This window comes from Pararge aegeria, chromosome 24, assembly GCF_905163445.1.
Source record: "Pararge aegeria chromosome 24, ilParAegt1.1, whole genome shotgun sequence".
Taxonomy (NCBI): domain Eukaryota; kingdom Metazoa; phylum Arthropoda; class Insecta; order Lepidoptera; family Nymphalidae; genus Pararge; species Pararge aegeria.
The window spans coordinates 11665075-11689989 of NC_053203.1; the positions used below are offsets into that span (position 1 = coordinate 11665075).

Sequence of the window (24915 nt, forward strand, 5' to 3'; positions counted from 1 at the left end):
TTGCCCCTAACGAAGTGTACAGATGACATCAGGCGAGTCGCTGGAGGCAAGCGGCGCAGGACCGTGTATTGTGCAACTCCCTACAAAAGACCTATGTCCAGCAGTGGACGTCGATTGGTTGACATGATGATGACGATGAACTCTCCTCTTCTCACGGTCCTCATGCGAGGCGACTAAGAGAATTTAACGGAAATCGGGCAACAGCTTCCGCCATGCTACTACAATTATCTACTGCGATCAACATCACGTCTGCCCAGCGTGAGGATTATAGACAAACCCTCCCGTTGGGAGAGGCCTTTGGTCCAGCAGTAGACTTTTATAGGCTATTGTTGGGGTGTGATGAAAATTTTAAGAGAGATGAGATTGTACAGAGAATTATCGCTCGATTTTTAACTGTCTGTGATCCCATTGCATTGTTATGATTGTAAAGACATTATGGTGCAATAAAGATTGTAAAGTCATTCATTTAATACGTTGTGTCTGTGTTAATGTAATCTCAAGTGCAATTGATGGAAATAAAAGTCAGATGCGCTTATTGTCTTTTATTTATTTAAAAAAATATCACATAATCCCCTATAACTGTTGGACCTGCATTTAATACTAACTGGTTTGGCTGTACGGTGATATACCTTTGCTTTTTCCCTAGAGGAAAGAATAAAATCCCCTGGTTAGCGTCGTAAATTAAAAGTTAAAACTAACATTATTTATCTATAGCACGAAACCAAAGAATAAAAAAATTCGCACTAAAAACACGCCCGTTTACACTAACGATGAACAAGGCAATGCCTAAGTAAGTGACGCCTAATCATAGAAGATTCCTAGGCCTATATATTTACTATACATTTACCTTTCATCAATCGATTTTTTCTGGGCCCATATAGCTTGTCTATTGTTCTTGCCACAAGGTGTGGTATTTTGTGTTCGATTATCTAAAATTTAGTATTCTTGTTATGTAACTAAGGTTATTAAAAAAAAGAATTTATATTTTTTTTTCTGTCAAGTGTCAGTTTACGAGTTTCCTAAACATACCCCACCGCAAAATCGGTGTCGTAACTTTTAATGGCGCCTAACGTCCTTAGTCATCATCTGAGAGTGTGTGTAACGTTATTTTACTCATAACCCAAATCATTAGGCATCCCATTTAAGCGTTTCCTGGGTTTAGTGAAAACGGGCAACAATTGTTAAAATTAATTTTGCGACTTTTCTTGATGCAAAAAACTTTGAACACTTTTTGCAGAACTTTTCCCTATAATTACAAAAAAAAAAATTTGAGTATTCGTTGATACAAGATGTCTTCATTTAACCAACATATTCATCCTCCTAACTACGGGGCCAGCTCCTAAAAGCTGAAAAGCGTTTCCGGTGTCTTTCACTCGTATCGTCATCCCTCTTCCACCTTCTCAAGCTCTAACATTCTATCCTTTTCACAAGTATCTATTCTATCTATCTTATCTTTCAGCCCTTTGAAATGACATTCAATTTCATATAACGTTTTACCTTTTGTCTCTGGGAGTAAAAAGAATAAGAAAGCCCCACATATAGATATGCATAGACCATAAATACAGAATGTCCCTTTAACGCCAATCGCCCCAAAAGAAGTAGGCGCAGTTTTGACAACCACAAAAAACATTAAGGATAAAGTCAGTCCCGAAATACCACTTCCTAGAGATCTATACGCTAAGGGGAATATTTCTCCAGCTATTGCCCAAGGTATTGGCAAGATTCCTAATGTCTTACCGAATATGTATGAAAGCGTTGGTATCACAGGAGTCCATTTGTAAGGATCTGGAATATATCCGAAATCCCTTAAGTACAAAAGCACAGATGTCGTGAATAAAGACGCCACGGTAATGAAGATCCCCAAAAACAAGACGGTGCGTCGGTTAAGCTTGTTGACGACGATGCAAGCAATGATTCCACTAACAAATCTCACAACATCCACCATCAACATGCTAGTATAAGACTCTATTTGTCCGTCTGTCACTTCACTCATCATTGGAACAGTATATGATGGTACTACAGTCATACCAGATACTTGGAACAGCACAAACATAAACATCATGATGACTGTGGGCTTATAAAACTCAGGTTTCCTAACTATATCCGAATAATACTTCAATTTGGACACTTTTGGTGTTGTTAAAGTCGTTTTCTTCTGGGTGTTGAGTAGGACCTCTAGTTCTTTTTCAGAGTTTACGTCGAAACCTCTCAGCCATCTGAAGGATTTTCGGCATTCGTTGAATTTTCCTTTGGATGCTAGATAAGGTGGAGTTTCTGGAGATATTGAGATCAGGATTAAGGAGACCACGTAACAGCTTCCACAGGCAACAGCAGCGGTTCTCCAGTAAAGAATCGTTCCGAAGACATGAGCTACCAACATGCCTGTGGCGAAGGAAAACGCAATGGATGCCAGGAAGACCCCTCGATGCTTGGGAGCTGAATACTCAGCTATGGAGACTGGTGCAGCAGCTGCTTGTAATCCCATGCCGAAGCCCTGATAATAAAAAAAATTGGTTTGATTATAAGAATAAAATTGGTTTGAGTATAGATAATAAGAACATTAATAAAGAAATACATTAATGATTAATAAGAAGAATTTGAGAAGTTCTAAGATTATTATTCAAAGTCAAAGTCAAATATTTCTTTATTCAAATAGGCACATAGATGGCCTTTTGCGTACATTACTTTACATTATTATAAAATATGTCATAGAAGTGAGTTGATGGCGATAACTAAGTTCGTCAACTTAAAGCTAAGAGGGTTCCAAACGCGCCCTGGTCCAAGAAGCCCACAACAAACTTAGCCGTTTTTTTTTTATTACCATCTCACATTGTCATTTAAAACTATGAAAGAAGCAACCTGGTTAGAGTAATAATTTACACCCAAGCATTTTTATCGTTGACGTAGTCCATTATACTAAAATAGGACTTTTCTATAAGCTTACGTTTAATACAAACTTTGAACTTTTTAAGAGACATCTCCAAGATATCTGTAAAATTGTATACAATTTCCTTTAAATTCATTACGTAGTCGTACGTAGTATATTGCACTGCAAGTTTATTTTTGCTTCTAATGTTCAAATTATTGCAGTCACATTTTCTCTTAAATTTAGATACCAAGTGTTTCCAAGATTCACGTTGTTATTATTTTTTACCGTTCGATCCTGCTATAATCAAACCTGTTACCAAAAAACTATTACTATTATAGTAAAAACGATTTCGTAGGAAGTAATGTAAAAAATATGGCGAAATATATTATTGTGATATATGCAAAACGGATCTGTGACGACATGTGTCCCACGAGATAAGCAAGAGCATCGTTCAAAATGTCAAGGTCACAAGTAACTTTATACTTTATCTATCTAGCGTGTGGTACCGTAAATAAGTTTTTGTTAATATGTTATGTACATGCTTAGTATCATAGTGTCGCGCTGACTTAGTGGTTAAAACCCAAGACGCTGCAATTTCAAATCAAACTCGAAATCCAGTTTTTTTTCAAGGTTAAGGAACATACGTACCTACTGTTGAATTATTTTGGTTGCTAGATAGCTGTTAAGTTTTCTAACTTAATCCTTTTGTTTGGAAGCCATTTAGGACAGCATAGATATCATAGAATATTTAATATAATTTTCTGTTATGGCTTTACAGAGATTAGTAGAATATAATTATACATGTAGGTCTTTTCTCTTTACCACAGACAATTCAAAGACTAACCAGAAATATTACTTTTAGGTTTATGGTCATTTTGGTTTGAGGTGTTAACTATGATAGTAAAGTTTTGCTCGCGTCCTACATTCGTACCAATTCATACAATAGCATTTGAAATCGCTGTACTATTTTCATCGATAAATTTAAATTGTAATTTCACTTGACTCGGTTGACTTTGATAAATTATTCTGCGTGCTGGTTCCCAATTACGAATACTATTCAGCTACACTGTTTTACCACAGATATCTCGAGAATTCTTATTCAAATAAGGAGTATACTCTATCCAAATAGCTTATATAAGGCATTTCGACAGAGGTGTGGCTCAGACCGAGCTCAAAAATGTGCATTATGTGATAGAACTTCTTTCAAGATCTACCCAATGTTTTCTCATACCATGAAAACGCAATCGGAGGGAGACATTGGGATGTCTGTCAATGGGAGCTTCTTGTGTCAATCAGGATTGCGCAATGGCAGGCACGCGTGGCTTAACACCTACGTCTCAGGTTAACGGATTCGTGGCGGCACGTTTAAGGACGTGTTCTCAGCTTGGTACGTCAATTATTATTATTTAAAAAAGACGAATGATACAAGACAGAGTGTAGCAATTCGCTTGATATAAACTGTCTAACTTATTTACACCTTTTATTAATTACTTCAATCATCATCATCATCACATCAACTTATTGACGTCCACAGCTGGACATAGGTCTTTTGTAGGGAGTTCCACAATAGACAGTCCTGGGCCGCTTGCCTCCAGCGGCTCCCAGCTACTCGCCTGATGTCATCTGTCCACCTGGTTGGGGGCCGACCTACGCTGCGTTTACCGGTGTGGGGTCGCCATTCCAGCACCTTAAGACCCCAACGTCCATCGGTTCTCTGAACTATGTGCCCCGCCCATTGCCACATCAGCTTCGCGACTCGCTGAGCTATGTCGGTAACTCTAGTTCTTCTACGGATCTCCTTTTCTGATTTGATCACGTAGAGATACTACTAGTAGCATAGCTCTCTCCATCGCCCGCTGAGTGACTCTGAGTCTTCCTATGAGACCCATAGTTAGCGACCATGTCTCAGATCAGTAACTTATAACTTATAACGTACATAATGCACGTACTTCAAGTATGTCACCACAATAGCTTTATGTAATTGTTAGATTAAGAATTTTGTCAACCTTGAATCTATAAAATTAAAACCTATAAATCTTTTGAAACCTTTGGCGGAAGAAGATACATAATTAAGGATAAATTAAAAATTTCAACCCTGACACTAATATTCTTCATTTCTCAATCATTTTCAATATAGTGTACATTGTTTTACTAGTCAAGTTCTTTTATTTGATACTCATGTTGAGGGAGTTGAGAAAAAATTTGTAATACACCATTTTCCGTCGGCCATCTTGGCTCTACTTTCATCTAACATAGCTAAAAACATTGCCGACAAATTCACCTTAAAAACAAAATGAAAATTAGTTTATCGGTTCGGGAGCTACGATGACACAGACAGACACACACAGACACCCGAACGTCAAACTTATGGTAGCCCGTTGTTTTGCTTAAAAAATATCAACTTTGAAATCATATTGTTCTGATTAAGTAATGAGGATTACCTGCAAAGATCTACTTAATAGCAAGGCTATAGGGTCCTTAGCAGTCAGAAGCAATGCCCAGCCTGCGAGTGTTGGCAATGTGCTGAGCTGGTTCGTCAGTCTCCGGCCAAGTTTCTGCAGGCAAAATGGCGCCGTCAGGATACCAGAGATGAGAGCCAGTCCCAGAATTGAAGCTGAAATTTGAAACAAACACTGCTGATTAATGGCGGTTGAGTTTTCTTTTTATGCGTTGCTTCGGCTTCTCTTTCGGGGGAACTCATTCGATCAGCAAGGCTAGCATGGGCAGGAGGGCTACATAAACAAACGCAATCCACACACTCGGAGCTATGGATTAACGAAATTGAGTGTAAACACAAAAAGGAGGCGTTTCCAGACCTCAACACACGACTTACAACCAAACTACTAAAACTAAGTCGGAACAAACTAAGGACGGTAGTAAGCATGATAACAGGACATTGTCTACTAAACAAACAGCTTTCCATGTTAGGTATAACCGACAGTCCTCTGTGCAGAGCATGCATGGAGGCAGATGAAACACCGACACACGTATTGTTCCGATGTAGAGGAGTAGCAGAGCAACGCGCAGCAAACCTTGGGTCCGCAGCATCACTCCCTGAAGCACTTGGCGACCTGGGCGGCCTGCTAAGCTTCTGGAGTGAGCTCGGCTGGCTGGAGTGACCCAGCGGGGAGAACCAGTGGCTCTATGTACAACAGAAGGTTCCGGCGACCAAGTACGAAGACAAGCCCGGGGAAAGAAGAAGAAGATGAGCAGGAGACAATTATATCCCCGGGGAAGGATAAAAATTTATCTTCGCCCACAGCTATATCGACTCTCAAAGCACTGGCGCACAAGTGGAAATAATATCCAAAAAATATATGTGTAATAATAAACGGGGGTAAACTTCTCCTATTCCCTGGTCCCGTGTTTTAGCAGGTTAATTATATCCCTGACAGGGGATATAATAATCGTGGGATAAAAATTTTGTCTCCTGCGTGTGCTAGTACTGCTGGCACGCCCCTCGAACTTTTCCCAGTTACGTACAGTTTTCTTTAAGCAATAATAATAATATCACTTGCTTTGACGGTAAACGGTAAACGAAAACATCTCGAGGAAAACTGCTTGCTGAAATTTTTATTGCCGCATCAACCCGTTCCTTGTAAGAATTGATTTCACCAATGGTTGTCTGAAAGAGATGTTGTCGCTTTAGCAATAAGACCGCCTTTGCATACCTAAAGTATTTTTTTAAGTTTCTTTATTGTTTTTTATTCATGGCCATTTTAACGTAAGCAATACTGATTAAATTGAAAACATGGACTACCATTTTTAAGCTTAGTTATCGGATTTTGATTAAATGGATGAATACACGTTTATTGTACATCACAGAAAAAAATATATAACGGAAAAAAATAATACATAGAGCAATTTAGATAGAGGGTATGATAATTTTCGAGGTTGTATCGTTAATTTATAAAAGACTAGCTGTTGCCCGTGGCTTCGTCCTCGTTATTACGATTTTTACAAATCCCGCTGTAATAACTATAATATATTTATTGTAATAACTTAACTTTGTTTTTCAAATTTTGTTTAGCCCTATTTATTCAATATAAGTTAAGTAATTTGTGGACAATGACGTGGTTCCTGTGCTAGTGTTATTTTATTTTTAGCGCAGTCTATTAAGTAATTTTTTTGCCTGTCTGGTGTCCCTAAACAATATAATAAAAAAAAGAAACCGTTTGTCAGCCAGTATTACTCGCCATCCTCTCTACTAGCCCTATGCCAAATATCAAGTTAAATCGTTGCTTAGTTCGTCTCTTAGTTCTGCATGAAGGACGGACAAACAAACATACACATTTTTGCATTTCTAATAGTAGTAAGGATCAAAGTCAATATGATATGCTGGTTGACTGTTTTTGTTTTAATTCAAACATAACCTTCATAGAGTTGCTTACGTAACAGCAATCAAGTATTACTTGATATCACACGTCGCGCCTTGGTTCATTCAAGAGTCATCAAATAAGTGCCAAGTCATTTAATTTTTATGAGAGAAAAAAAACTAAATTTGAATAAAAAACAATGAAGGTACTCTGGTAATCGTATGTACAAAATATAACAATGTAACCAGCTCTTTATAAGAGTACCTACCAGATATTTTTGAACATACTTAATTTTATTTGTACATCCTGTTATAACGATAAAGAGTTGTAAATTGATTGCTACTGATAAAAGCTAATTAAAAGTGACAGCGTGAGATGATCATAATCAACAAAAAATCTACACCTACACGGCTGGCATGGGCAAAATGGCAGAAGACAAAAATTATATCCCTGACAAGGGATGAAGACATATATAGAGGAGAAAATAAAAAAAATCCTTTCCCCGCGAGAAACATGGCTCCTGCCCATGCGCATATTCACCGTGCTGATGGGTACTGACTTCTTCAACCACCATAGTTGTAACCAATAGAAGTCAGTCCATGTAAGTGTATGTTATAAACTAGTGGATAAAGACGTATATATAGATACTAGCGGTCCCTTCGGCTGCGTATAAGTAAACATTAAAAGATAGACATACGCTTTCGGGGACTTTTTTTATAACTTGTAATCTATTGTATAGAAGCAGGCGTTACTTTGCGGAAATCCATGATATATTATCAAAATTAAGCTTAATTTGCTATACTCCGCGAAAAGCAGGAGAATCTGTGTGGTGTAATTTATAATTTCTTCAATCCTTATACTCCACACCAAACAGATCCTCGGCAATACACCCTCTACGCACGTTTCGCTCCGAAACCGGAGCATCATCAGGAGATGTTGACTTTACAATGATTAATTGTTAAGTCTAATCTTAACAATTAATCATTGTAAGGATTGAAGAAATTATAAATTACACCACACAGATTCTCCTGCTTTTCGCGGAGTATAGCAAATTAAGCTTAATTTTGATAATATAACTTGTAATCTTGTATATGATTTAATCCAAACTGCAAGCTTTTACGCAGCACACGCAGCGGATGCTCAAAAAAGGGTAAAAAAATCCCGATTTTGAAACATTCTTTATTGCTGCTATGCTCCTATTGGTTTTAGTGTGATGATAGCCTTCCTCGATAAATGGGCTATCCAACACTGAAATCGTTTTTCAAATAGTACTAGTAGTTCTTAAGATCCACGCGTTCAAGTAAACAAATATACTCTTCAGCTTTATAGTATGAGATGTGCATATATGTATAGGATATGTGTAGTATTAAGTATACACATATACTCGTACACGTGGATATAGTAGATATATTATAAGCGGTGATAGCGTGTGGTTATTACTACAATACTAATACCAGTACTAGTACCAGTTGATCTTAATGATGATACATAAATAACAAATTGTACGCAGGCGATATTAAAACCAAATGTGCATTTTCACATACCGCCACTCGTCAGGTTTTAATCTTTATTCGTCTAGTCTCACGGGTCACGGAAATTGCGTTTAAACAACTGTCATTATGTGTATTACTGAAATTGCTTGTTCGTTGGAATCACTGGAAATTATACATAAATACTTGATTTAAGCTGTAATGGAATGACTAGAATTTGTTTTAATGGGTTACTATCTCAAACTTATATACTTATAGATATACAACGAGTAAATGAAAACCGAAATACTAAAGTAGTACCGAAGTTAATAAATAAAAAATAACAAATTATTACTTTTCCCACCTTTTAGTACTTTTATATAATTTTATATAAATTTTTCCTTTATTTCACATTAAAGACACTCACATTACATTTAATTTTTGATTTTAGAATTTTAGTTTTTTCTTTTTTTTTAGTTTTTCATGTTTATTAATTTCATAATTTTTGATTTTGTTTATTATTTACCTCTTTGATGATTTTGTATTTCTCGATGTAAATAAGTTTGTTTTAATGAAAAATATCTTTTGTTTGTTTATATATCATATTCTATGTTATTGTTCTTTTTTATGATTATTTTGTTATTGTTTAGTTGCGAGGATTCAGTGACGACGAAGATAATGGGGCTGGCTGAAAACCAGTGCTGCGCGTTTTAGTTTAGCTATACTGAGCCAGCTCCTTTGTCACACATTTTTTTTTAAATTTTTATACTTAAACAATTATTTTATTTCACAAATGTAACATTTTACACAAATGTGTGACAATAAATACGATTTTTCTTTCTTTCTTTCTAAATAATACTTCACAGGCTTTAAACGAATAAATAAATAAATAAATATACTACGACAATACACACATCGCCACCTAGCCCCAAAGTAAGCGTAGCTTGTGTTATGGGTACTAAAGATGACTGATGAATATTTTAATGAATTATATATACATAAATACTTAGAAAATACATATAAACACCCAGACACTGAAAAACACCCAACCCAGACACTGAAATTAGGTGTGTACTGTCTCTGAGACTTCTATATATATGTGAAACTGAAAACCTAATAGTTTTTGAGTACCTAAACAACTGCCATAGTTTTTACAGAAAGAAAGCAGGTACAGCCCTAACGCATATAACGTATGCAAAATTAAAATCTTGTAACTCCTGTCACTTTATTAAATACGCGTCGCGTAGCGTAGGTCTATGCGCGTTTCGGTATTTTACATTGATTTTTATATCGATTACGATATCGATTTAAATATAAATTTTGATATCGATTGTGATATCAATTATGATATCGTTTTTGATATCGATTGTGATATCGATTATGATATCGATTATGATATAAATTATGATTCTGATTTTAATATCGATTGTGATATCGATTTAATATCGATGATGATATCGATTATGATTTCGATTACTATATCGATTATGATATCGATTGTAATTCTGATTTAATATCGATTGTGATATCGATTTTAATATCGATTATGATATCGATTACGATACCAATTGTGATATCGATTACGATATTGATTGATACTAATTATGATATCGATTATGATATGATCGAATGTGCGTAAAGGGTACTTTGCCGAAGATCTATTTGGAGTGGAGTGTAAAGATTGAAGAAATTATAAATTATACCATAGGGGGCATCCATAAATTACGTGAGGTGTTTTTTTAAATTTTCTGCCCCTCCCTCCCCCCCTGGTGAGATGTCGTGAGATTTCATTCAACCCCCTACCCCATCCCCCAAACTCACGTGAGATTTTTCAAAATGTGAGTTTCTTACGTAAACGCGTTGGATTTGGTATAAAACAAATATGGTGGTTTGACAGTGAGTAAATGTATAACGTCGAAGTATGAATGAAATTATTTTCTTTCGAACAAATTAATAAATGATCTTAATCGTATTACGATTACGCTTAAGATAAAATCTTAAGCATTTACAATCTGGATTAAATGGACCAAAATAGTATAATTTATTTTTGTTTCAATCAGAAAAAAAATTGCGTGATATTTGCCGAGACCCCCCCCCCCTCTCTCCAACGTAAGATTAGATGAGATTTGACTCGACCCCCTCCCCCCCCTTAAACACCTTACGTAATTTATGGACGCCCCCATACAGCTTCTCCTGTTTTCCGCAAATTAGTTTAATTTTCATAAAAAATACCTAATTTTTTTTTAAATATTGATTCGGTTCCTTCGTCAATTACCATTGCGTTATCTCTTAGTCAAATCATACTCAGGTCATACATACATACATATTCAGGTCAGTTTTTTTGTTATTCAATCAATCAATCATTTATTGCGAAAATGGGTTACCAGCATACGATTTTATTTTATGCAAATTGCAGTTGGTATAACCAGCTTTACGGCAATCAATATATCAAATTATTGTTTCGCAATAACAAAATACTAATTCGCGACTTTCAGAATCATACGAGTTATATATCACAACAAATAATCTGTTTGACCTGGTTCTGTGGTTCGGATGGACGACTGCAAATCACGGGTAGCTTCGTTCGATTTGTCTGCGATAATTGTTTTTTTTATTTTTATTAATACTCTTTATTTGCATAGTACCAGTTGAAAATAAGGAACAATAAACAAAAACAAATAGAAACGGTATCGAAAAGGCGCTTAGTAGCGATCTCTGCCAGGCAACCTTAAGTTAAGGAAAGTTGTGGATAATAAAAAAAAAACATACGAATAACTACATACTAATACTTGAAATAGATTACACTAATAATATAAAACATAATTATATCTAATAATTATTAAAAAAAAAGTGTTGCTTCTAAAATTGTTGTTTCCTATCAGAAAGTGACAGAGCCCGTAGGGGGGAAGTACCAAATAGACTTATTTCAGCTGAATTTCAGCATTGCATTTTTTTTTTATTTCACTACAAGTCAGCCCTTGACTGCAATCTCACCTGGTGGTAAATGATGATGCAGTCTAAGATGGTAGCGGGCTGACGTGTTAGGGAGTATTTTAGTCATATCCGGTTTCTACGCGACATCGCACCGGAAAACTAAATCGCTCAGCGGCACGCCTTTGTCGGTAGGGTGGTAACTAGCCACGGCCAAAGCCTCGTACTAGACCAGACCAGAGAAAATTCAGAAATTATAAATTCCCAAATTGAATCCGGGACTTCCTACTTAAATTCACAGCGCTCATCGTTGCCCCAGGTGTCTAACACACCACTGCAGTACTAAAGACCCGCTTAGTGGAGTCGTAAAACACCCGCAGCAATGTATAGCTATACAAAAAAATTCAATACCAGTTCGGAGTTAGTCGCACACATAGCTACCAGCTAGCCACAGAGTTAAAAACATACAGAACCCTCATTCAGCCATTGTTGTATGCAGTGCGCCCAGACATCTCACTTCACACCCGCGGAATGATGCTAGCTCACAAACTTTTCTCATATTCCCCATTTTATGGTAAACGTTTTGATCATTAGAGGTGAAATAATTATTGTCAACTGCTAAATAGAATCAAGTTACTAACGGCCTGTTCGAGAAACACTACTAAAGTAGAGTAAATAACGTAATAAACGCTTCTAAAGTGCCTGTGATAAGGTCTACATGAATAATACATTTTGAATTTGATTTTGAATTTAAAGTGGAGTGGTTTTTGGTGCTTCAATATAAGTCGTGTACACGGTTTCTGTATGATCTTAATTCTGTGCAGCAAGCTTATACCGTCGAGTACAAGTTATGGGCAGTAAAGATGTAGGGTATCATGCTGGTCTCACCTATCCAGGACTCGTGCTCCGGAGTGAGCCGCACAGCGGAGTCCGGCTGCCGTAACTGCTCGAGCAGCACGCCAGGGTACGCGATGTTGGCGCCCGTGCCGATCATGTACATCACCACCCCGCTCACCGCCAGCAGCTAAGAGGCACACAACTTGTAGTGATGTCATTGCTTATAAATAAATAAATATATATACTACGACAATACACACATCGCCATCTAGCCCCAAAGTAAGCGTAGCTTGTGTTATGGGTACCAAGAAAAGGTGATGAATATTTTTTAAAGAATCAATCAATCCTAACCGTATTCGGTCACAGCGACTGTTTCGGATTCCGGCTGAGAGCGCCGCTGGTGAGCTTTAGATGACTCGCATAACCTGATTCTGTGCTAAACGTGCGGCTGCATTCGCTACACGTCAACACAACGGCAATGTAGTTATATGATACAGCCGCTGGTGGTCGGGCCTTTAGCTCATCGCGTTTAGCATGATATTGTTCCATTGTTCCGGCAAGATGGGAGACCTTTACGAAAGACTCACATTGGCGGCGCTTAGTGAACACGAACGTGACGAAATTTGAGTTGTGACGACTTAAGGAGCTTGATGCTTTTAAAGAATATCATACACATAAATACTTATTATTCATAGATAGGTAAACATCCAGACACTGAAAAACGTTCATGTTAATCGCACAAACATTTTTTTCCAGTTGAGGGAATCGGACCCACGGCCTTGGACGCAGAATGCAGGGTCGCTGCCGACTGCGCCAACTGGCTGTGCAAATGCTACTTATAGAATTAGTAGAGTTTTCTGTGACAGTAATCTGTGATTAGTAGAGTTCTGACTGCGGTTCCGGGGAAGTATTGCCCGCCATGCTTATGTCTGCTAGGCAGCATTGTCGCGTGTTTTGGTAAGTGGAATACTGTTCCAGGGCATTCCAGGAACACTTCCAAGATGTTTCCCAGTGTTGATAAAGTTGAGGTGTGGGTGTTAAGCCTTATGAACCGCTGGAGGCAAGCGGTCCAGGACTGTGGATTGTGGAACTCCCTACGGGAGACCAACAGTGGACCATGTCTAGCAGTGGACTACCCAAACTGGTCCACTACAGGGCAAGGGTCTCCTCTCATATTAAAAGGGAAATCTTTCCTCAGCTTGAGTATAATAAGAAATTTAATTCTCACATAAGCGGGTGAAGAAGAAGAAGAAGAAATACTTTATTGCACACAAACATCAAAATAAATATAACATAAAGAATATATGTTGTTTGGGTGAGTTATTTTTTGGGGTTAACAAGATTAATATTAAGAAATACCTGTCGCAAAAATGGCGACACCGGTTGTTTCTGTTGCTCACACTCCATGCTCCTTGTCGACACGATCTCAATTTTCTTCTCGGCCATATTTTATTACTTTGTAAATAATACTATGATAGGGAAGTTCGCATCATTGTACTGCCGTGATTTGGACTCTGTAAAGAGAATGTAACCTCCATTACTGGATATAGAAGCAGGCGTTTATCATCACCATATAAACCTATTACTGGCCCACTGCAGGGCACGGGTCTCCCACGCATGAGAATGGCTAAGGCCGTAGTCCACAACGCTGTCCCAGTGCGGATTGGTGGACACCACACATCATCATCATCATCATCATATCAACCCATTACTGGCCCACTACAGGTCTCCTCCCACTATGAGAAAGGGTTAAGGCCGCACTGGGGCAGCGTGGCGGACTACCCACCACGCTGGCCCAGTGCGGATTGGTGGATTCCACCCACCTTTGAGAACATTATGTAGAACTCGCTGGCATGCAGGTTTCCTCACGATGTTTTCCTTTACCAATGAAGCAAGTTATATTTGAATTACTTAAAACGCACATAACTTAGAAAAGTTTGAGGTGCGCGCTGGGATTCGAACTCGGCCCCCCGAAGGTGAAGTCGAGCTCCTACCCAATGCGCTATCACCGTTCTATGTGCATATTTACACCGTTCTATGTACTTTAGGAAAGTCGTGTGAACATATGGTATGAAATTATAGAACTGAATATATTATATATGCCTCGTTAATTTAGGACTTTACTAGACTTTCTCGCGGAATCAGTGAATGCATTGTCGAGAACAATGTAGAATAAAATGTAGGGTAAAATATTTGGTTGCTTTTTTTCACGCTTTCGTATAGGTTGTTTAAACCCACCCACGTCTGTATTTATATCTCTGTAACTACTTATTTTCTTTGGTGTACAATAAAAGTGTATTCATTCATTCATTCATTCATCTGCAGCGGAACACAAGTTGTACTAGAAAAACTGATACAGCTGTGTACGCTTTTATAGCAAGATATTCTTGTTATAAGCATTTTCTACGTAACTTTGATGCTGCGGCTGTACAAAAAGAGTACGGAGAGAGTTTACGTAAGAACATTGTAATTGTGTACATAATAAATATTAGTTATTAATGTTAAATGATGCCTTTAAATAAAGTTTTAAAAAAAATATCGATGATATCTACGAAGGAGTTTTTACATTTTTTTCTTTAAATAATAATTTTATTGGATAGAAGCAGGCGTTACTTGGCGGAATTCCATGATATATATTGAAAATTAAGCCTAATTTGCTAAAAACAAGTAGGAGAATCTGTTTGGTATATATATTAATAAATCAACAATTCCCGAGGATGCTTCGGAGCTAAACGTGCGTAGAGCAGTGGCGTGCATAGAGGGTATGCACAGGGTATGCAGACGATACAAAATGAAGAAAATCTCCAGTACCACTTATAAAAACTTTAGGTTAGGCATTGTAAGAGTTATTAAAAGCCTACCTGCATACCCTGTGCATACCCTCTATGCACGCCGGCGTAGAGGGTACATTTCCGAAGACCTGTTTGGTGTGAAGTATAAAGATTGAAGAAATTATAAATTACACCATTCAGATTCTCCTGCTTTTCGCGGAGTATAGCAAATTAAGCTTAAATAAATAAATAAATAAATATACTACGACAATACACACATCGCCATCTAGCCCCAAAGTAAGCGTAGCTTGTGTTATGGGTACTAAGATAGCTGATGAATATTTTTTTATGAATATAATACACATAAATACTTACAATATACAGATAAACACCCAGACACTGAAAAACATTCATGTTCATCACACAAACATTTTGCAGTTGTGGGAATCGAACCCACGACCTTGGACTCAGAAAGCAGGGTCGCTGCACACTGTGCCACCGAGCCGTGACTGTGGCCGTCAAAATTATTTAAGCTTAATTTTCATAATAATAATTATTATTTATTTCAGACGATTCCATCCATAGATTAGAAGGCTTCTTAAGTTTTTCGCTGGGGTTATTATACCCGCGTCATTATTTTACTAATACTTGTATAATATCCATGCAGTAACAGAGCCAGCCGTAGCGAAAGGAATAAGGATTGCTTCAGTGATTAAAACTTGCATAATCCAGTTTCTATAACACCACAGTTTCCCTTCACTTTATAACATTACTTCCTTTGAATATGTTAGAGCTTAAAGCTTTGATAGCCCAGTGGGTGGGACTTCGGCTTTGTTTTCGAGGGGGCCGAGTTCGAACCCCGGAACAAACCTCCAACTTTTCTAAGTTATGTTAAACATCACTTGCTTTAAAAATGAAGGAAAACGTCTTGAGCAAATGCTTGCCTTTGTTCGCCATATTTAAAAGTTTCATAACTAATATAATTAAGTTTTACTTTTGCTGACAATTTTTATGTATTCGTATGGTTTATAAGCGGCTACTTAATTGGTGTATGTGTTATTTTCTTTGTATTATTTTTATTAAGTAAACTGATTGGGCCTTAATAAATAAAATAAAATTAACATAAAGTTATCAAAGGCGTGTGGAATGATGAGGTAACTTAGAGTGGGAAAATAACTTTTAACCTTTTTTTTTATTCCGTTACAAGGTAGCCCTTTACTGCAATCTCACCTGGTAGGAAGTGATGATGCAGTCTTAGATGGTAGCGGGCTAACCTGTTAGTATATAGTATAGTATGGTAGTCATACCCCTAATTGGTTTCTATGCGACATCGCACCAGAACAATAAATCGTTTAGCGGGACGTCTTTGTCGGTACGGTTGTAACTGGCCACGGCCAAAGCCTTCCACCAGACAATGTAATTAATAATAATCTAGCGGACCCGCGCGACTTCGTCCGCGAATGAGTCGATAAAAAAAATAGTTGTATGTCCAATAACTATAACCTAAAATAAACTATTTAAAAACTAAATAAAATCTAAAACGTCCTCGAAACCACCGCAGCGAGGCACAGTTCCTAAGATGCTGGCAGCATTTCCCCTCTGGATGGCCAAACTAATTCGTTGGCCAAGGTAACTGCCCGCTCTAGGATCACCGGTAGACTCGATAACCCTGTTCGATAATTCTTTGAAAAGGGCTCTTGCCTCCGGACCCCACGGTCCCAAAGTCTCTACACCAAAAGGCACAAAAATGAAGCTGCTATCCAGGTTATATTATGTCCAATATAAATGATTCCGACATTCCAATATAAATGAATCCTAGCTAGATCGATTTATCGCCCCCGAAACCCCCTGTATACTAAATTTTACGACAATCGTTGGAAACGATTCCGAGATTCCAATTATATATAGGGTGGCGCAAAAAAAACGACTATTTTTTTTTTTTGAGTCTCGGATGAAAAAATGTTAGTTTTTGATGTTTTAAGAGCCCTCTCCAAAGGACAGCTCAAAAAAAAATTTTTAAGAGGTCACTCCAATTTTTTTTAAATTTCGAAAAACGTCGAAAATCGAATTTTTTTTTTTTTAAATTTTTTTTCTCGTTACGGTATAATTTTATAGACCAAAAAAAAATAAGTTTCTGAAAGTTTCAGTTAAAAATTTTAATTTTGAAAGGTCGCTCATAATTTTTTTTAATTTATTAGTAAATGACTTTAGATTTTTTCGAGTGACCTTTTAATATTAAAATTAAAATTCCGGCCATTTTTTTCCTTTATTTAGTACAATAATCTATAAAAATACACCACGAGATGAACTAAAAATCAAGGATAACAAAAAAAACACAATTTTTTTCTAATTTTATCATTTTATTTAATCAACTACAACATTTTTACAGTATTTTAATGAACTAATAAATTAAAAAAAATTATGAGCGACCTTTCAAAATTAAAATTTTTAACTGAAACTTTCAGAAACTTATTTTTTTTTGGTCTATAAAATTATACCGTAACGAGAAAAAAAAATAAAAAAAAAAAAAAATTCGATTTTCGACGATTTTCGAAATTTAAAAAAATTTGGAGTGACCTCTTAAAAATTTTTTTTTGAGCTGTCCTTTGGAGAGGGCTCTTAAAACATCAAAAACTAACATTTTTTCATCCGAGACTCAAAAAAAAAAAATAGTCGTTTTTTTTGCGCCACCCTAATATATATATTTATATACAAGAATTGCTCGTTTAAAGATATAAGATATAAGATAAACAAACTATAGCCACCGTGTATGTATTTCACATGAAGCGGAAATGGTTTTAACCTTTATATTTTCATTGTGGCAGCCGGAACTCGTTTACAAAGGAAGTAAACTACTTATAGGTGGTTTAAGTACGCATAACAAAATGGTTCGAACGTATTCTTAGGCTTAGCAATATTAGCCATCTATCGTGTTTCGATTTCCTGCATAGATATTATAAGCTAAAATAATAAAATACATTTTTCATCCCTCAATTATACACACTGACAAGGGATAAATATCCCTGTCCACCTGCCAAAGCAAAGGAGAAATTTACCACCGTTTAATATTATACATTATTCAGATATTATTCCCCGTGCGCCCGTGCTCGGAGAATAAGTACAAGTGTGGGAAACGATACACATTTTGTATTGTAGTGTAGGAAATATTTTTCTCCATGGGAGAAAAATATTCATAATAAATATATAAAATATCATAATAACCGTGCTCGGGAACGCTCGGGTTATTCAGGTATCTTAACCATGAAATACCCCAAAACTGCCTCATTAGTTAGCATGTTCGATTACGGATCGCTACGTCCTGGATCGGGATGAAGACTTTTTAAATATTGTCTTTTTCCGTGACGAAATTCCCAGTACCGAAAAATGTTCGAATAGATATCTTAATCTGATCAAATGCTTCCAAGCTTTGAAATGCAGAAAAAATGTTCTACCTTTTATAACTCGTTGGTGTAGTAAGCTTTAAAGTCGGCAGTACAAGGTTACTTCGTGGTTCCGCTTGGTTCTCTTAACGCTTAGCACCAATGGAACAGTGCCATTTTGTTTGTTAAATGATCCTGTCTGTACGTACCGATCCTAATAATTTTGTTAATGTGAAAGTGTGGATGTTTGTTACTCAATCACGCAAAAACGGCTGAACGTATTTGGATGAAATTTGGCATGCATGTAGCCTTTGACATGGAAAAGCACATAGGGTACCTTTTATCCTGAACATAGGGAACCGGTGGTAGAGTCACTACAAACAGACTGACTTGACGTTTCAAAAGTGCTTATTAATTAGACCAGAGAAATAAATGAAATTTGGATTTTAAGTACTTTTTTGATTCCTTAAGTAGAGGGAAAATTTTAAATTGTTTACAAGCTAAGCCGCGGGCAGACTTTGAAATTTGCATGTAGTAAAGTATGCATGACACCTATGCTATGGAAAAGGACGTACTTTCTATACCGATCTCTCAAATAGTTTCCGTGGTAAGATTGTTAACGAGCTAATCTCTAGAATGAATTCTGAAGTCCACGCAGAGGAAGTCGTGGGCAGAAGCTAGTAATAATACATAAACTATGACAATACACACATTGCCACATTCATAGCCTAGAAGAAAGCGTAGTTTGTGTTATTGGTTCTAAGATAGCTGATGAATATTTTTGTGAATAAAACGCCAAAACACTGAAAAACAATCATGTTCATAACAAAAACATTTCCAGTTGTGGGAATCGAACCCAAACTTGGACTCAAAGGCAGGGTCGCCGCCTACTGCGCCAGTCAGCTTTCACATGCTGTTCGAGCAATACAGTAACTCTATGGGTGCTTAGCTTTAAAGTTAATTACGTTTTTAATTAAATTCATGACAAAAAATAATTGGAAAAAAGGTACGTTCTTACGTATCTGTAATTTTAATTAGATACCAAGAAAAAGATTACTTTTCCTAGTAAGTATGTAAGCAGTACGCAGTAAGCAGGTTTTCGTACCATGAAATTATAGCTGCTGCATGTTTGTGTTTTAGTCCATTGGTCAATTAGAACGTATCATATGAACATGGTTCTAATCCCGTTTTGGGTCAAATTTGGTTGAATATATTTGAGTGTTAAGTCATATGGGATCTTGCTATGGGGCAAAGCAGCTGATATAGATATTATATTTTTACAAAAAAGAGCTGTCCGATCAATATACAAACTTAGATCACGCGAATCACTCCGTGATAAATTTAAAGAAATAGGTATACTTACAGTAGCTTCGCAATATATTTATGACAATTTAATATTTGTAAAACAAAATATTAATCAATATAAAAAAAAAGTGGATATAAACAATCGACTTACGGTCATAAATTAGTGATATCAGCATATCGTCTTAGGAAAGTACAGAAAACCTTTGTGAGGCTGAGTGTATGCTTTAATAACATGATACCGAAAGTAATATTAGATTTCCATTACATAAGTTTAAAGAATGTATAAAAACACATTTAATACATCGAGGTTACTATACTATAGATGAATTTCTTAATGACAAGGTTGCTTGGAAGCAAGCCGCTCCGCTTTCATCACACACAAGATAGAACAAAGATTGTAAAATTTTAAAAGAGCAACTGCTGAGTTTCTTGCCGGCTTCTTCTCGGTAGAATCTGGCTTCCGAACCGGCGCGGTGGTAGAGTCAGTACAAACATACTTGACGTTTCAGAAGTGCTTATATTAAGCTTACTTGAAATAAATGAATATTTAATTTTTGAATTTTGTGTGTATTGGAAATAAAGTTGTGTATAGTAGATTTGAGGCGGTGATAGCGCGGTGGCTAGGACTTCAGCTTCGCTTTCCGTGGGCCGAGTTCCAATCCAAGCACGCACCACCAACTTTTTCTAAGTTACGTGCGAATAATTAAAATATCACTTACTTTAACGGTGAAAGAAAACATCGTGAGGAAACCTGCATGACTGAGAGTTCTCCATAATGTTCTCAAAGGTGTGTGGAGTCCACCAATCCGCACTGGGCCAGCGTGGTGGACTACGGCCTTAACCCCTTCTCATTGTGGGAGGAGACCGCCCTGTAGTGGGCCTATAATGTGTTGATATCATGATGATGATGAGATTTGATTATTTTTCATGTAATTCTTAGTACTGACGAGATTTTAGAAATGTCGATTTTAGAAATGTCGATTTTAGAAATGTCGATTTTAGAAATGTCGATTTTAGAAATGTCGATTTTAGAAATGTCCATCCCCGTGGCTCATAGTGAACGTTCAAGGCGTATTCCGTAAGTTTTTGATCTATATGTTTCCTATACGTGGCTTATCAGTTAAATGATTTGTGATGACACATACAGACAAAAGATAATTTGAAGCCCCGGAAAACAAAGTAACAGGAGTTCATAAAAAATTAAAGAAACGCAGACGAAGTCGCGGGCAGCACCTAACAGCATAAGGTAGGTATACATCCGCAAGCCAAAATCTAATTACGTATTCACAAGAAAACAATAGGTACAATTCGACTTCCTTATAGACACATGACAAAACAATGCTTAAAAAGATTGGAGTTTTTAGGAGGTAGTTCACGACTACTAGTAATATTGAAGCATTAATAACCACTCCACTTTAGTAGTGTTTTTCGAACAGGTGGTTGGTCACTTCACTCCATTTAGCAGTTGACTAATGATCTAAACATTTTCTATAAAATTGGGGAAATAAGAAAAGTTTGTGAGCTAGCAACTTTACGCGGGTGTGAATTGCGCGGGGCGTTTTCACTGTTTTTGGATACTATGTATGCATGCTTTAATGGCTGAATCTGTATATTCTTAATTCTGTGAGTAGACCGTATCCTTACTACATCATATTTATAATAATGTTTCTTGATTTGTTTTTCTTCCAGGTAACCATAGAAACGGGTTGACGTTATTTTGAGGCAAAGATGGAGTACGTATACTGCAGTCAACTTTGGGCTTTTGCCAAAAGAATGTAACATTAATGTTATATGTATTGTTATTTTAAATGTTTATGAAATAAGAATATAACAGTAATTTTAAAAAGCTGACTTTCATTTCTAAGTTAGTACCTAAAATCTATATTCTTAAATTTTTTGCAGCCAAAAAGTTAATCACATTCATACAGGAATATATTTTTGCTGACAAGTAATCTACATAACTTTAAACGTATTAGAAATACAACGGTAATTTTAAAAAGCTCACATTCATTTCTACATGACGTACCTACCTACTGTACCTTTCAAATGATTCTCAAGCTAATGAAGTTTTGATTACCTAAAGAGAGCAAAAAATTACGAACCCTGTGCTACCAAAAGAAAATAATAAGTTTTGTTTTTTTTATATATTTATAATAATTGGCGGCCCAAGTAGATGGCTCACAAGCACGGCTAGCATGGACAAGAGATATTTTAATTTTAGATAATAAAAAATTATCTTCTCCCACAGCTTTATCAGCTCTCAGAGCATTGCAGATAATATATGTGTAATAATAAACGGAAGTAAACTTCGACTATTCCCTGCTCTCCCTCTCCTGCACGGCTTGCATGGGCAGGAGACAATTATATCTACGGGGAAAGGATAAAAAGTTAACTTCTCCCACAACTTTATCAACTCTCAGAGCACTGGCGCACGAGTGGAAATAATATCCCTATAATATATGTGTAATAATAAACGGGAGCCAACTTCGCCTATTCCCTGCTCTCCTTTTACAATTATATCCCCGGGGAAAGGATAAAAAATTATCCTCTCACACAACTTTATTAACTCTCGGAGCAATTACGCAAAATTGGAAATAATATAAGTGTAATACTAAAGAGGGGTACACTTCTCCTTTTCCGTGTTACCGTGGACAGCAGGTGGACACTTTAATTATATCCCAGGGGATATAAATTTTGTCAGTGCTCTGAGAGTTGATAAAGCTGTGGCAGAAGATAATTTTTTATCCTTTCCCCTGGGAGATAATTGTCTTCTGCCCACAGTGGCGTGCATAGGGTTTGTGGCCAGGGTATGCACAAAGCAGGTAAATGGCATAAAATTGAAAAAAATCCCCTCATATACGAGTTATATAAGATAATTTGGGTATGCAGTGCTTTTGTGCATGTATTAAGTGCACGCCACTGTCTGCCCATGCGTGCCTTGGGCTAGCACGGCAGGGAGATAAAAATTATGTCCCCCGATAATATCCCCTGGAAAGGGATATAATTAAATTGTCCACCCTGTTAAATCACTGGAACATGGAATAGGAGAATTTTACCCCCGTTTATTAATGATAATATAACATAATATGATAAATAAATATACTACAACATTACACACATCGCCACCTAGCCTCAAAGTAAGCGTAGCTTGTGTTATGGGTACTAAGATAGCTGATGAATATTTTCATGAATATCAGTGGCGTGCATAGCGGGTATGCACAGGTTATACAGATGATATAAAATGAAGATAATTTCCAGTACGAGTTATAAAATAAATAAGAATAGGCATTGTAAGGATTATAAAAAGCTTTCCCTTAAGAATTTATAACTCTTACTGGAGATTTTCATCATTTTATATCATCTGCATACCCTGTGCATACCCTCTATGCACGCCACTGATATTCATGAAAATATTCATCATATGATAAATATAATACACATAAATACTTATAATATACAGATAAACACGCAGACACTGAAAAACATTCATGTTCATCACACAAACATTTTCCAGTTGTGGGAATCGAACCCACACACATATATTGTTTGGATATTATGTCCACTTGTGCGCCAGTGCTCTGAGAGTTGATAAAGCTGTGGGAGAAGATAAATTTTATATCCTTTCAAACAGATAGGTATATCCCCGGGGATATACCTAATTGTCTTCTGCCCATGCTAGCCGTGCTGCTGGACGTTAATAAGGTTTATCCCCTGTCAGGGGATATAATCGGGGGATATATTTTTTGTCTACTGGCCGTGCTAGCACTGGTTGGACACAGAGCGACACATTGTAGAGAATGCTCCTTGCTTGTCCTACGAAGTGTTGCCTGGTTTTTATGCGTTTTCTAGTTACCATCAGTTGGCCAATTGCTTGGTAACTACGTTGATCATTATAAATTAAACAAAACAGGTAAAAGCCCTCTAAAAATTATTACTAAAATGTGTTTTTTAACTCCGAATGAGAAACTATTCTTCTTTTCTTTTAATTTCAATTATAGTAAGAAAATTATTTACGATTACCTTTCACTGTTAAAAATTAAAGGATTTAAAATTCAAGTTAATTTTTTTACAAGATTACAATATTGCGTAGGTAAAATTTAAAGTTGATGAACTTTTGACGGAGAATATAGGAATAAAAACTCAAAAAATTTAATTGTGATAGTAATATGAAATGAAGTCATACTATAATCATTTTAATTAAGTACCTACCTTCCGAGTAAGTTTTTGATAAAAAATAGCTAAAATTAAAAACTGTATTACGAAAAAAACTCAGGTTGCTCTTTTCTGACAGGTATACTCAGTAGGTGCTTAAATACTAAAAACAACGATAATTTAAAGAGTTAACTTACATTTCTGTGTTACGTGTAATGTTTAGCACGTATTACACAAATATCTCACTTGTCACGGTCCATGTTGCCACACTCACAGACCCAGTGTGGTCGCCGAACGCGGACGCACTGGTGGAAACCACGCGACGGTTTGTGTGTGCATGAACTTGAACACGAAATGGCGAAGCGTTTTGCGACATAGAGGCTTGGTTCCGTAGAGTCGCAGTCAGTTCGACTCTATGTTTACACTATCGGTTGTGCCAACATGAATGTAGCTCGACGGCCTCCCTGGAACAGAGGTGAGCGCTGTGAAAATTATAAAAAAATTCAAAATTGATTTTTTCAAGTAGGCCTAGTTTATAAGCACTTTTGAAACGTCAAGTCAGTCTGTTTGTAGTGACTCTACCACCGGTTCGGAAGGCAGATTCCACTGAGAAGAACATCATATAGTTTAACAATCTTAACAATTTTTCTGGTTTGTGAGTGGCCTGCTTCCAAGCTGCCTTGTCGTTAACTTGTGACTTTAAGTAGGAGGTCCCGGGTTCTATTCCCGGCAGGGGAATTTGGAAATTTATAATTTCTGAATTTTCTCTGGTCTGGTGGGAGGCTTCGGCCGTGGCTAGACACTACCACCCTACCGACAAAGCCCTGCCGCTAAGCTATTAAGTGTTCCGGTGTCATGTAGCGTAGAAACCAGTTAGAGTAACCA

The 24915-nt window shown here is 36.8% G+C and overlaps 1 protein-coding gene across 1 annotated transcript; it reads right to left on the minus strand.

The window, feature by feature from the left end:
- Nucleotides 1-55: 55 nt before the first annotated feature.
- LOC120634561 (facilitated trehalose transporter Tret1-like) lies at nucleotides 56-24350 on the minus strand. The gene is made up of 5 exons (XM_039905259.1): nucleotides 24228-24350; nucleotides 13782-13936; nucleotides 12474-12609; nucleotides 5311-5483; nucleotides 56-2494 (listed from the first exon to the last, which is right to left on the minus strand). The coding sequence occupies exons 2-5, from the start codon at nucleotides 13866-13868 to the stop codon at nucleotides 1382-1384; spliced, it is 1509 nt and encodes a 502-aa protein (XP_039761193.1). The 5' UTR covers nucleotides 13869-13936; nucleotides 24228-24350; the 3' UTR covers nucleotides 56-1381.
- Nucleotides 24351-24915: the final 565 nt, after the last annotated feature.

Excerpts from the sequence above, each read along its gene's own strand:
- LOC120634561 (XM_039905259.1), bottom strand. The coding sequence starts at position 13,868 with ATGGCCGAGAAGAAAATTGAGATCGTGTCGACAAGGAGCATGGAGTGT. Across the intron at positions 5,484-12,473 it reads GGAGCACGAGTCCTGGATAG|CTTCAATTCTGGGACTGGCT; the intron begins GTGAGACCAGCA and ends TTCAAATTTCAG. Across the intron at positions 2,495-5,310 it reads TATTAAGTAGATCTTTGCAG|GGCTTCGGCATGGGATTACA; the intron begins GTAATCCTCATT and ends TTTTATTATCAG.